This window comes from Grampus griseus (assembly GCF_964374135.1).
Source record: "Grampus griseus genome assembly, chromosome: 19".
NCBI lineage: Eukaryota > Metazoa > Chordata > Mammalia > Artiodactyla > Delphinidae > Grampus > Grampus griseus.
Window position 1 is genome coordinate 5,994,312 of NC_139013.1, and position 12,738 is coordinate 6,007,049.

Genomic DNA, 12,738 nt, shown 5'->3' on the forward strand with positions numbered 1-12,738 from the left:
CATTATATATATTCATATATATATCTCACATCTTTATCCATTTATCTGTGGATGGACACTTAGGGTGCTTCCATGTCTTGGCTGTTGTGAATAGAGCTGCTATGAACATTGGGTTGCACGTACCTTTTTGAATTAGAGGTTTCTTCGGATATATGCCCAGGAGTGTGATTGCTGGATCATATGCTAACTCTATTTTTAGTTGTTTTTTTTTTTTTTTTTTTGCAGTACGCGTCACTGTTGTGGCCTCTCCCATTGCAGAGTACAGGCTCCGGACGCGCAGGCCCAGCGGCCATGGCTCACGGGCCCAGCCGCTCCGCGGCATGTGGGATCTTCCCGGACCGGGGCCCGAACCCGTGTCCCCTGCATCGGCAGGCGGACTCCCAACCACTGCGCCACCAGGGAAGCCCCTATTTGTAGTGTTTAAGGACCCTCCATGCTGTTCTCCATAGTGGCTGCGCCAGTTTACATTCCCATCCGCAGTGCAGAGGGTTCCCTTTTCTCCACACCCTCCCCAGCGTTTATTATTTGTAGACTTTTCGATGATGGCCATTCTGACGGGTGTCAGGGGATACCTCATTGTAGTTTGGATTTGCATTTCCGTGAGGATCCTTTTCAAATGAAAGTTCAATCCTGTCTCTGCTCTCCTCAAAGGCTTCCGGATACTTGCATTGGCCTGGAAGCCCTTGGGATAATTGTCTCTTACGGGAACACAGAACCTGCTTTCTTCCACTTTCAAGTCTTGGCTCAAACATCACCTCGGGCACACTCTCAGTGACAGAAAACAGCCCGCAAATGTCACGTGTTCGCTCCCTGCCCGATGCTTCTCCAGACACATGTTACCATCAAACACACTCAATATTTTTCTTTATTTTTAAAAAATGTTTCTATCCTTCTTATATCCAGAAGGACAGCTTCTTGATGACAGAGAGTTAAAAACAATTTTTTATTGAAACATAATTATTTACAAAGTTGTGTTTATGTCTGCTGTCCAGCAAAGTGGCTTAGTTACTCATATACATATAATACATGTGCTTTTTCATATTCTTTTCCATATGGTTTATCCGAGGATATTGACTATAGTTCCCTGTGCTGTACAGTGGGACCTTGTTTATCCATTCTGTATATAATAGTTCACATCTGCTAAACCCAAACTCCGAATCCATCCCCACCCGCCCCCCAGGTAACCACAAGCTTATTCTCTATGCTTGATGACGGAGATTTTTTTTTTTTTTTTTTTTTTTTTTTTGCGGTACGCGGGCCTCTCCCTGTTGTGGCCTCTCCCGTTTTGGAGCACAGGCTCCGGACACGCAGGCTCAGTGGTCATGGCTCACGGGCCCAGCCGCTCTGCGGCATGTGGGATCTTCCCAAACCGGGGCACGAACCCGTGTCCCCTGCATCGGCAGGCAGGCTCTCAACCACTGTGCCACCAGGGGAGCCCGATGACAGAGATGTTTGATGCTGTGCTCACTGATGCCCGCTGGGAACCTCCAACAAGGGGCACAGAGTAGATGTTCAATAGTTCCTGCCGGATAGTCTATAGTTAAGTTTATCCACTCTTCCACCCAAAACCAGACAGTGACACACACAAACACACACACACACACACACACTCACTCACACACACACACTCACACACACGGGGACATTTAAGACTGAGCCTGAGGATATGCTCAGGACTTGGAGAGGCAGGAATGGGGAGAGAAGGATGTTTCAGGGGAAGGGACTGCACGTACAAAGTCTCAGAGTCACAGAGGTCTGGCCAGGCTGGGTGTGGAGATGTGGGGAGATGCAGGGAGAGGAGGGATGTGGGTGGAGAGTCCAGCAGGGCAGAGCCCACCAGGGCTGCAACTCCAGCCAGTGGTGTGTGCACCTTGGTCTCTGGCCGTGGAGAGGAAACACAGCTGTCCCTGCTGTGCAGCAAGAGGATGGTAACGGTCTCTGCGAACAGTGCGGAGGCTGTGTTTCCCAGGGAGATGGAGGCAGGAGGTGGGTGGGTTCAGAGACCCAGGGAAGAGATGAGGCTGCTGGAACGACTGGGGTCAAGATGGGAAGGAGACGGGCATCAGGACGAACTGTGCTTAGGAGGAAGGATGGACAGCACTTAGTGATTATTCGATCCTGGAGAAGAGGAGCGGGGATGAAAGGGGGCAAACCCCGTCCTTCCTTCTGGCCTTAGAGATGGGGGCCACCTTGTCATCAGTGTGACAGGGAACCCAGCAGAGAAGTGGGTTTGGGGAGGAAGATGGCAGCTCCACTTTGGGTACGCTGAGTGGAGCAATCCTGGGGGCCATTCTGGGGCAGGTGTGCAGTGGGATGTTGGGTGGTAGGATGCCGACATCACTCACCCAGAGGGGTAACCTGGAATGGCGTTTGCAATAGACGCGCCCCCTGCCGGCCTGGCGTTTGCATCTGACACGCCCCCTGCAGGCCTGGCTGCCTTCCTCCTGCGGGACGTCACTCTGAGCCAGAGAAGAGACCAGGCTCTGGTCAGATCGGGTGCCGCGGGCCGCAGACTCACCCTGTTCCTTGTTCAGGGGCGGGGGGATGACTGAGGTGGGAGAGGGCAGGTCTGGCCCCACAGACCCTCTAGAGCACAGCGGCTACCTTCAACCCTGACACTGGGCGGGGAGGAGCCCCTGCCCCAGCGGACTCCTCACCGCCCCCAAGCCCCGCACCCCCATTCCCCCTTCCCGTCATCCTCCTGCCGGCCCCGCCCCCGCCCCCTCCAGCGCTGGTTTCAGGGTGCAGCCACCTGCATCCTGCCCTCCCCACCCCTCCCCTCTCCCCTCTCCCTGGGGGTGCTCACAGGAGGGCGATGAGGACCAAGAAGAGTAGCGGGATCTTGACAGCCGCTTCCCAGATGGCCGTCAGAATCACCTGTGCTGTGACGCGCCCCGACTGCCCTGCAGGAAAGCGGGACCAGGATGGAATCATCTGCTCAATCCTGTGTCCTTCCGCTCCCAGGAGAACTCTGGGCGTTGGTCTTCCAGGCTTTCCTCATCCACCGGATGCCGAACCCCGTGTGCCCGGGGTATCAGCCCACCCCACGCCCTTGCCTTCCAGCAGCTGAACAGAAAACAAAAATGCGTAAGTTGGACTTCATGAAAATGAAAAATTCGGCTCATCAATCGACTGAGAAAGTGAAAAACCAACCCATTTAATGGGAGAAAATATTTGCAAATCATAGATTCGATATGTGTGTGATATCCAGCCTATATAAAAGCTATATCAAAAACAATACAAGGGCTTCGCTGGTGGCGCCGTGGTTGAGAGTCCGCCTGCCGATGCAGGGGACGCGGGTTCGTGCCCCGGTCCGGGAAGATCCCACATGCCGCGGAGCGGCTGGGCCCGTGAGCCATGGCCTCTGGGTCTACGCGGCCGGAGCCTGTGCTCCGCGACGGGAGAGGCCGGAACAGTGAGAGGCCTGCGTACCGCAAAAAAAAAAAAGAAAAAAAAAGACCAAAAAAACAATTCAAGAACAAAGAGACAATGAAATTTTTCCAAACGGACAAAGGACTAAAAAAATTTTCCAAATAACCAATACGTTCATGAATAAAATGAACGATGCCATTACTCGCTCCATAAATGTAACTCAAAACATAATGAGATATTTCTTCACACCCACCAGCGGGCTCGAATTTTTTTTTTAATGAAAATAATGTCGACAAGGATCTGGAGGAATTGGAACCCTCATACATTGCTGGTGGGAATGTAAAATGGTGCTGCCAGTGTGGAAAACATCTGGCATTTCCTCCGAAATTTAAAATTAGAAACGACCATTTGACCCAGAAATTTCACTCCTAGGTACATGCCCGAGAAAACTGAAATCAATGATCCAAAAAAAAAAAAAAAAAAAAAAGGGAAAAGTATAGCAACGTTCATAGCAGCATTGTAAGAGCCAAAAAGTGGAAACAACCCAAACGTCCATCCACTGCTACCTGGATGAAGACAAGCTGGCGCATCCGCGCAATGGAATATTATTCAGACAAAAAGGAACTGATACTGATACACGCTCTACGGTTGATGCTTGAGAACGTTTAGCGAAAGAAGCCGGACAGAAAAGGCCACTGTTTTGTAACATTCCACGTGTATGAAGTATCCACTATAGGCAGATCCAGAGACATGGAGAGCAGCCTCCAGACCTGGCCACAGCAGAGCCATGAGGTTCTGTGCCCGTGGACATTCCAGAGAGACAGAGAGCACTGTGGGAGGCTGAGGGGCTTTGCCTCTCCTTCCTTCCAGGGAGGGGGTCTAAATCTGCTCTCCTGGCCCCTATTGGCCCTGTCCCTCAGGGTCCACGGTGATCTTTTGTGCCTTCAGAAGGAGGTGGCAGCAGGAAGCTTCTCAGACCTCCAGGTCAGACCCAGACAGCTCTCCTGGCCCTGCCTGTAGCACCCCAACACCCAGCAAAGGGATATGCGTCTGGGCATACCTGTCTACAGATTGGTGGGCACTGCTGAGACAGCCCTAATGGGGCTCTGTCCAGATGGGGGACCAGGTGTTATGACCAGTGGGAATACAGCAGTGAGGGGAGCGCTGGGCTCCAGAGAGGGCTCAGGGTGAGGGCTGAGGGGCTGACAGTCACAAAAATGGTCCAAAGAGATGTTGGGACAATGAAACTCTTCTGTATGATACTATAATGGCAGATACATGTCATTATACATTTGTCCAAACCCATGAAATGTACAACAGCAAGAGGGAACCCTAACGTCAATCATGCACTTTGGTTGAAAATGACGTGTCAGTGGAGATTCATCGATTGTAACAGGTGCCCTCTGGCGGGGCGTGCTGTTGGGGGGAGGCCGTGCGTGTGTGGGAAAGTGCAGCGGGGACGAGGGAAGTCTCTTTACCTTCTGACGAATCTGCTACGAACCCAAATCAGTTCCTGAAAATAAAGCCTACTTAAAAAATGCCCCCTCGCAAGGCCTTCGGTGACGGAGAAAGATAAAGACCATATTTAGAACAGTCGCAGTGCAGACCCTCCTCCTCCTGGGAGCAGGCGGGTCCCAGCAGCTGCGGGGTTCTGTGGGGAGAGATGGGAGGGATCAGAGGAGACTCTCCCCTCCCTAGAACCCAGGCGTCCTTCCCTCAGGTGTGTTCCAACTCACTTTTCACAACGAGGCTCAGAGATGCTTCCTTGGACCCCAACGCATGCTGAGCTCGGCAGACATATTTCCCATGGTCCTCCAGTTCCACCCGGGGCAGCTCCAGGACCCCTGGGTTCGAGGAATTGGAGGGGCTCAGGGTCAGGCTCCCCCGCATCCAGCTCATCCTGGCAGGAGGGTTGCTGTCGGCAACACAGTCCAGGCGTAGGAACTGGCCCTCCTGGACTGGGAGAGATAGGCTTTGGCCCAGACTTTCAGGTCCTGGCAGGACAGAGAGAAAGCTAGCTTCAGTCTGCCTGTCTGTTTGTCTGTCTCTTTCATTGCCTAAGGGTTCATATCTTCCTGTTTTGTAGCACTTGTCAATTTCCTCTGTGTAAAAACTCCCATCTTGGCCAATTTCAAGCACCTAATTTGAAGCCTCTGAACCCAGAAGTGGGAAAAGATGGACACAATTGCACAACTGGCTCTCGCCAACCAGTAAGAGCTAGTCCCAGTACATCACTGAATGCAACTTAAAAAAAAAAAAATGGCGGGGGTTCCCTGGCGGTCCAGTGGTTAGGATTCCGTGCTTCCACTGCAGGGGGCACGGGCTAGATCCCCGGTTGGGGAACTAAGATCCCACAAGCCACGCGGTGTGGCCAAGAAAAATGGCATGTTTTTGCCTAGCAAAATCACCATACACTAAGTCAAAAGCCCATGATTAGGATGAAAATAAATCCTCTCAACTTATACACAGATGATTGCGTTAATATGAAAAGAGTTTCTTCAAATCATCAAGAAAAAGACCACAAAGAAATAGGCATGGGGCTTCCCTGGTGGCGCAGTGGTTGAGAGTCCGCCTGCCGATGCAGGGGACACGGGTTCGTGCCCCGGTCCGGGAGGATCCCACATGCCATGGAGCGGCTGGGCCCGTGAGCCATGGCCGCTGAGCCTGCGCGTCCCGAGCCTGTGCTCCGCAATGGGAGAGGCCACAGCAGTGGGAGGCCCGTGTACCGCAATAAAAATAAAAAAAAAGGAATACGCATGTTTTTTAAACACAATGAAAGATACCCAACCTATTCACAAAATGATAATGCAAGTTAACATGATAGTGTATTCTCTTATGGTTTCAGCAAGGATGAAAATGTTTAGCAGGGAAATAGACACATAGCAGGGGGTAGCGTAAGCAGAACAACTTCCATGTAGCTCGATTCGGCAATATCTGTAGAAATTACAAACATGCCCTTCGATCTAGGACTTTCTTCTCTCTCAAGAGTAATCTTCCAGACCCACACATTTGTCTTGTCTTTGCAAAGGATGGGAAACACCGTAGTTTTCCACTAACAGGAGACCTATTAAGTACTTTATCATATAATATACTTCTAACTGGAAAACCATGGGGTCATCATTAAGAATGAAGAGGGTTTCCTAGGTACAGATACAGGAGAATCTCCAAGATATACCAAGTTTGAGAAAAAGGCGAGTTTAGTTTGTAGAAATGTACCAACGTCACTTCCTTAGTTGTGACAAATATGCCACGTGGATGGAGGATTTTAATGATGAGGAGAGAGATTTGTGGAAAGTCTCTGTACCATGTGAGTCTAAAATTACTGCATATGAAAAGTTTATTAAAAAATACTAATAGAGATGCAAAGCATGTGGGTAGTATGATCTGCATATATGTGTGTGTTTTAAAATGTACATGTGTGGGTTCTGTTTGAAAAGATAACCAAGAGGGGGGATACACAAGTGCTGAATACTATTTCATTCTTGTTAAATTGCGCTAGGGACTGAACCATGTTCCCCTCACCTTCATATGCCAAAGCCCTAACCTCCAATATGATGGTATTTGGAGGTATTTGGACGGGTCTCTGAGAAGTCATTAGGGTTAGATGAGGTCATGAGATTGAGATTCTCACGATGACGTTAGTGTTCTTATAAGAGATACCAGAGAACGTAGACAAAAAGCAGCCGTGCACAAGCCAGGAAGCGAGCCCTCACCAGGAACCCAATCAGCCGGCGCTTTGATCTCAGACGTCCCAGCCTCCAGAGCTGTGAGAAATAAACTCCTCGTTTTTAAGCCACCTAGTCTCTGGTATTTTATTATGGCGGCCTGAGCTGACTAACACACATGGTATGCTTATTCTTTTCTTTTCTTTTCTTTTCTTTATTTTTTTCAACTACGTTCTACTTTTTGTTTTATTTATTTTGGCTGTGCCGTGCGGCATGCAGGATCTTAGTTCCCTGAACAGGGATTGAACCTGCGCCCCCTGCATTGGGAGCGTGGAGTCTTAACCACTGGACCGCCAGGGCAGTCCCGTATGCTTACTATTGTAAACAATAACATTAAAATGAGGGAAGGAAACTGAAGGAGTAGGTGGGGTCTAGATCCTAAGGAGAATGAGGGCAGGATGTGGGACAAGGATGGAGCCCTGGCAGTGGGGACAGCCACGTCCAACAGACAAGGAAGAGGCCACGCGATACCCCATGAGAGCAGGGCCAGCGAAAGGGGGAGGCCAGTGCGTAAGCTGATGAGCCAGTGGGGATTGTCCCACCTCTGCTGTCCCCTCCCCGGGCCTGAGCCTCTCTGCCATCTGAGTTCTGATCCCCAGCTCTGCTCCGAAGGGCAGAGACACTTCCACTTCCACCACACCCCTGGAGAAGAGAGGTTTAGACCTACCTGTGTCTTCCTTCCGGAACACTCTGACGGTCGGCTTCTGGGGTGCATCTGGACAGACAGACATAACAGTCCCCTTTTCAGTGGCGGGAAGGTAGGCATTGGCCCTTTCCCCCCAGAAACATTAGAAATAGGAAGAGGGTGGAGTAGTGTCCTCTTTCCTTCCTCCCCAGTTCCAGCTTGCAGGGCTCAGCACGCAGTAGCCCAGGCCCTCCCTCCCGTCCCCAACGCCCTCCGCCCTCAGGGACCCGGTGTCCCTGCCCCGCGCTCACAGGACACGTTGAGCCTGATGGTTCTGTCTGCGCTCACGCCAGCTCCGGGGAAGGTCACTCGACAGGTGAGGTTGGTGCCGTGGTCCTGGGGCCCCAGGGTGAGGGTGAGCACCGAGGAGTGGGGGCCCTTGGGGTGCAGGGAAGGGAGGGCAACCCCGGTCCAGGAGAAGGTGTGGGGGGTACCCCTCTCACAGGCCCATGGCACTGCACAGGTGATATTCCTGGGGAAGCCAGATACTAAGGTCCCCTGGACGTGGATGTCGGGTGTCTGTGTCAGAGCTGAAGAGGAGAGAGAAACAGACCCAGGCCCTGTGGGGGGGGAGCCCAAGTGTGCCCCTCAGAGCTGTCTCTGCCCCAGGCCAGCCGCAGCGGCCTGTCCTCCTAGGTCCCCTTGGGCCCCTCCCAGGATGAGAAGACATGGGGTCCCCTCCCAGCCGTGCCCTGGGGGCCCTCAGGGCCCCTGTGTCTGTGTCCTCTCCTTGACACCATCCTTACCTGTTACATGCAGGTGGAGCTTGCTGTCTACATAATTATATTTCACAGAAGGCCCTCTCTCCACCCTAAAGAAGTATGTCCCCGTGTCTCCCTGCCGTGCATCTCTGATGTCCAGGGAGCAGTTGTAGGTCCGGGGGTCTCCAAGGAGGTGGAATCGGCCCTGGGTGTCTGTCAGCACCTCACGACCTGGGTCGTTTGTGGCCACTGGACGATCCTGGTAGGTTCTGGCCCCTTCCTGGAACCAGTAGCCGAAAGTTGGGACAAAGTTGTCCCACTTGTCCCGGGGATAGTAGAAGCAGCAGGGCACGCGGACACACAGGCCCTCCTGCACCGTCACGGACTCCTGCACTTCCAGCCGGTATCTGCTGTCCTGAGCCAGGGACCCTGCGGAGGAACAACGATCGGCTGCAGCCCCTGCCCCGCCCACCCGTCTCCCCGCAGCCCACCCACATGCCCACAGCAGGGACAGCAGCAGCAGCGGTGGTGGCAATAGCAGCATCTTTGGGGTAAGAGTGATGGGGCCTTTGTGTCACAGGATTGAGAGGAAGCCCCCACAGGAAGCCCAGAGCTGAGGTCAGAAGGTAACCGACCACAAAAGAGGAACTCCGCACCCACATGCTGCCGGAGCTGCGTGGACCTTGGAGAGTCACCACTTCTACTTTCCATGTGAGGCCCTGGTGAGGGTCGCGAGCAGCGAATACAGCCCAAAGGCGTCTCCCGGATCCCCGTCCACAGCCTGTCCCTCCCACACCTCTGTCCGCAGGAAATCAGGCCGGTCAGTCCCCGTCAGGTGTGAGATGCAGGAGGGGCAGCCGGGAAGGCTCCATGCATGAAAGACGGGGATGGGTCCCGCCAGGGCGAAAGAGGTGGTGATTAGTTGCTGAAATTGTAACAGGGAAGAGTCAATCCTGACTCCGTGTTGGATCTGTTTCTTCTGCTTTAACCTTTGCTTTCCACTGCTTTTGTTCATTAAAAGGATACTGTCTCTACATAATGGCCTGCCTCGGGGAGCCCTGCCCCTCTGCCTGAAGGTTAAAACAAAGTGGCTTCGTTCAGGGAAACATCTGGATGCCGTTCCACCCGTGGATGGCTGCAAGGAAGAAAAATGAACGCATTCCCTCCCCGAGGCCATTCCAGGAGATGTTTGCAAAGCTTGTGGCCTTTTCACTTTACTTCCTCATCTCCTCTCCCTCTCTATGCTGTAAAAGAAATTGGCATCCAAACCCCAGTCAAAAGGTTCTTCAGAGACACTAGTCTGCCGTCTTCTAGGTCCGCCAGCTTTCCGAATAAAGGTGTCATTCCTTCCCTCAACACCTCATCTCCGATTCACGCGCCCGTTGTGAGGCGAGCAGAGCAAGCTTGGACTTGGGAACAAAATGAACACGACAACGGCACAGGGGCACCTCTCCTTTCAGGGGAGTGGAGCACAAGGCAAGAATGCGGCAGACTTTGTCTCCACCCTTGAGAACTTCTCCAGCGCCCCAGCTCCTGCTGATACAGTGTGAGATAGGGGCAGCCCAGATAGAGGCTTGGAGGAAACCCCATCGCTCCGTGCAGCTAGAAGGCGAGTTCCCAGGTATAAATGGACAGAGAGGATGAGACCAGGATCCAGGAGGGTGGCCACCAGGACATGATCCCACAGGGGGTCCTGAGGCTTCCTGACCTGCTCACAGCCCCCTGCCCCAGGCCTCCCTGCACATGCCAGGCTTGGGAGCCGGGCACTGGGAGCAAAATGGCAGCCAGCGTGGCCCTGGGGGGATGCCAGTGTTTGGAGGTAGGTGGGCCCCGCCCTTCTCCCTTCCAGGCCTCAGTTTTCTCATCTGTCACATGGAAGGATCACAATGTTCAACCCTCGTCTGTGGGAGCATCTGACACAAGGACAGAGGCGGGCGTTTTCTACAGACTCTTCTGTGGCTGTCTTGCAGGTCAGGTGTCTGGCCCTGCCCATTCCTCAGGGGTCACTCTGAGTCCCACCCTCAGTGGTGGTCAGCGCTTCCCTGGGGCTTCCTCCCCTGAGGGCTTTCATGCGGGGCTCAGGGGCACAGGCTCTGCAGCAGATGGCTCTAGGCTTGCGCTTGCTTCCCTAATCCTTGCTGTGCCACCTTGGGGAGGCGCTTAACCACTCTGCGCAGAGGTGTGCCTATGCTCGCACGGCGTTGGAAGCTGAATTGTGTCACCCCCCAGATTCCTATGTGCACGTCCTAACCCCCAGTACCTCTAAGTGTGACTGCATTTGGAGACAAGGCCTTTAAAGAGGTAATTAATATAAAATCAGGTCATTGGGCTGGGCCTTCATCTAATAGGACTGGTGTCCTTGTAAGAAAGAGAGATTAGGACACAGACACATACCGAGGGAAGACCACGTGAAGATACAGGGAGAAGACGGCCATCTACAAGCCAAGGAGAGAGGCCTCAGAAGGATGTCTATATAGGTGTGACTGAATCACTTGGCTGTACAGCAGAAATTAGCACAACATTGTAAAGCAACTATACTTCAATTAAAAATTTAAGATAATAATACTAAGAAGCCAGCCCTGCTGATACTTTGATCTCAGACTTCCAGCCTCCTGATCTGTGAGAAAATGAATTTCTGTTGCTCAAGCCGCCCAGTCGGCCGTACTTCCTTACGGCAGCCCTAGCAGGTGAACCCACGGGGTCACCCCGAAGATTCGACGTGTTCATACAAGTGGAGGGCTCAGAGCAGCCTACAGCAGCCCAAATTGACGCAGCCCACACAGTGGCCCGTGGTCAGCCTGCAGGATGGGGCCACTCCAAGGACAGGAGGAGAAAAGGAATGAAAGAGGTGGTAACCCGAGGACACCTCGGCTTCTCCTGCTCTCAGAGTGGCGGCAGGGAGCGGTGGCGTGAAGCGAGATCTTAGTTCCCTGCCCAGGAATTGAACCTGGGGCGCCTGGATGAAAACCAGGAATCCCAGCCACCACACCCCCTGGCCCTTGCCGCCAGTGAAAAATGCATCTCTCACGGAGGCAAAACTGTAAAAACAGGTACAAAGCTTATTATTAGAGACACAGCACAACAACAAGTGGGAGAGCACACAGAGACACAGTTTGTTTAGTTAAGATAGAAGCCGGGCAGAGACGCACACCCGGAGGGAAAGGGTGTGGGCGTCCCCCCAATGAGGAAGAGCCCCATAAAAAGGCGGTTATGTCATTCATATAGGGCAGTTCTTCCGGGTCTTTGTTTCCCTTTGGCCAATTATCTGGTTTCTTTTTCCACACCTGACCTGCCCTAGGACCCTCAACAGCATGCGTGCGCAGCTTTTTTCCAAGATGGATTCCAGCCCGGAGGCCTATGGGACGGCCTTAGCCTCACATGTTATGGGGTGGCGCCCCCCCCTTTTTGATCCCAAGGAGCCTTTCTGCGCATGTGCAATGTCTCCCTTGCCCCAAGGGTGGGAAATGCATGGCCTCGTGACCTTTTAACAGGGTTTGTCCCACTCTGTTCCTGCCATAAAAATGTCCAATGTCTGGTTATTTACCCTATTATTTCTGTCGCTGGTTTTTATATCGAGGTGCAGATCTCGAAAGATAGACAGGAGTCCGGTCATAAGTATGGAGTCCTGGAGCCTGTTCGTCTCTTGCTTCAGGAAATGTAAACAGGGGGCTGGGAATGAATGTCCGGCCTGGAGCCCATCTTCTCACCCCAGGAAGTGTGAACAAGAGGCCAGTTGGAAATGTCTAGCCTGGAGCCCATCTATCTCCTGCCTCACTCCGAGCACCGGCTCTGATCTCTACTCGCTCTTACTTCACCCTGGCCACACTTCCGCTCCCCTCCCCAGGCCAGGACGTGCTGAACAGGCCGCTGTTCGGGCAGGTCCCTCCACTGGCTGAGCTGGTGGCCGCTCCTGCACCCTGGGTGCCTGTCTCCCATCTGTTGAGCAGAGTGTCCTGTGGGGTTGGGCTAAGGCGAGGCCACCACTGGAGGAGAGCCAGCCAGGGTCAGGAAGGGGGATGGAGACAGGATCACAGTGGGGCGTGGCCTGGGCTGATGCAGCGGGGAGGACGGGGCTGTGGGAGCCCCAAGGAGGGAGGAGGACAGAACCCGGATGATGGGACAGGTGAGTGCATTCCTGACACTATGATGATAACCCTTGACTGTTTCTCAGTCGGGGTTTGGGAAACGGTGGGTGTGAGTGTTCATCCCCGTTTGGCTGTAGGAACTGGGATGGCCTGACTCTGCATTGTTTTTC

General features: G+C 53.1%; 1 protein-coding gene across 1 annotated transcript; it reads right to left on the minus strand.

Moving 5' to 3' along the window:
- Positions 1-2,108: 2,108 nt before the first annotated feature.
- LOC309836663 (sialic acid-binding Ig-like lectin 13) lies at positions 2,109-9,027 on the minus strand (the record flags this gene model as incomplete). The annotated part of the gene is made up of 8 exons (XM_082676764.1): positions 2,109-2,118; positions 2,346-2,459; positions 2,807-2,903; positions 5,109-5,330; positions 7,765-7,812; positions 8,034-8,312; positions 8,529-8,912; positions 8,979-9,027. The coding sequence occupies 8 exons, from the start codon at positions 9,025-9,027 to the stop codon at positions 2,109-2,111; spliced, it is 1,203 nt and encodes a 400-aa protein (XP_082532890.1).
- Positions 9,028-12,738: the final 3,711 nt, after the last annotated feature.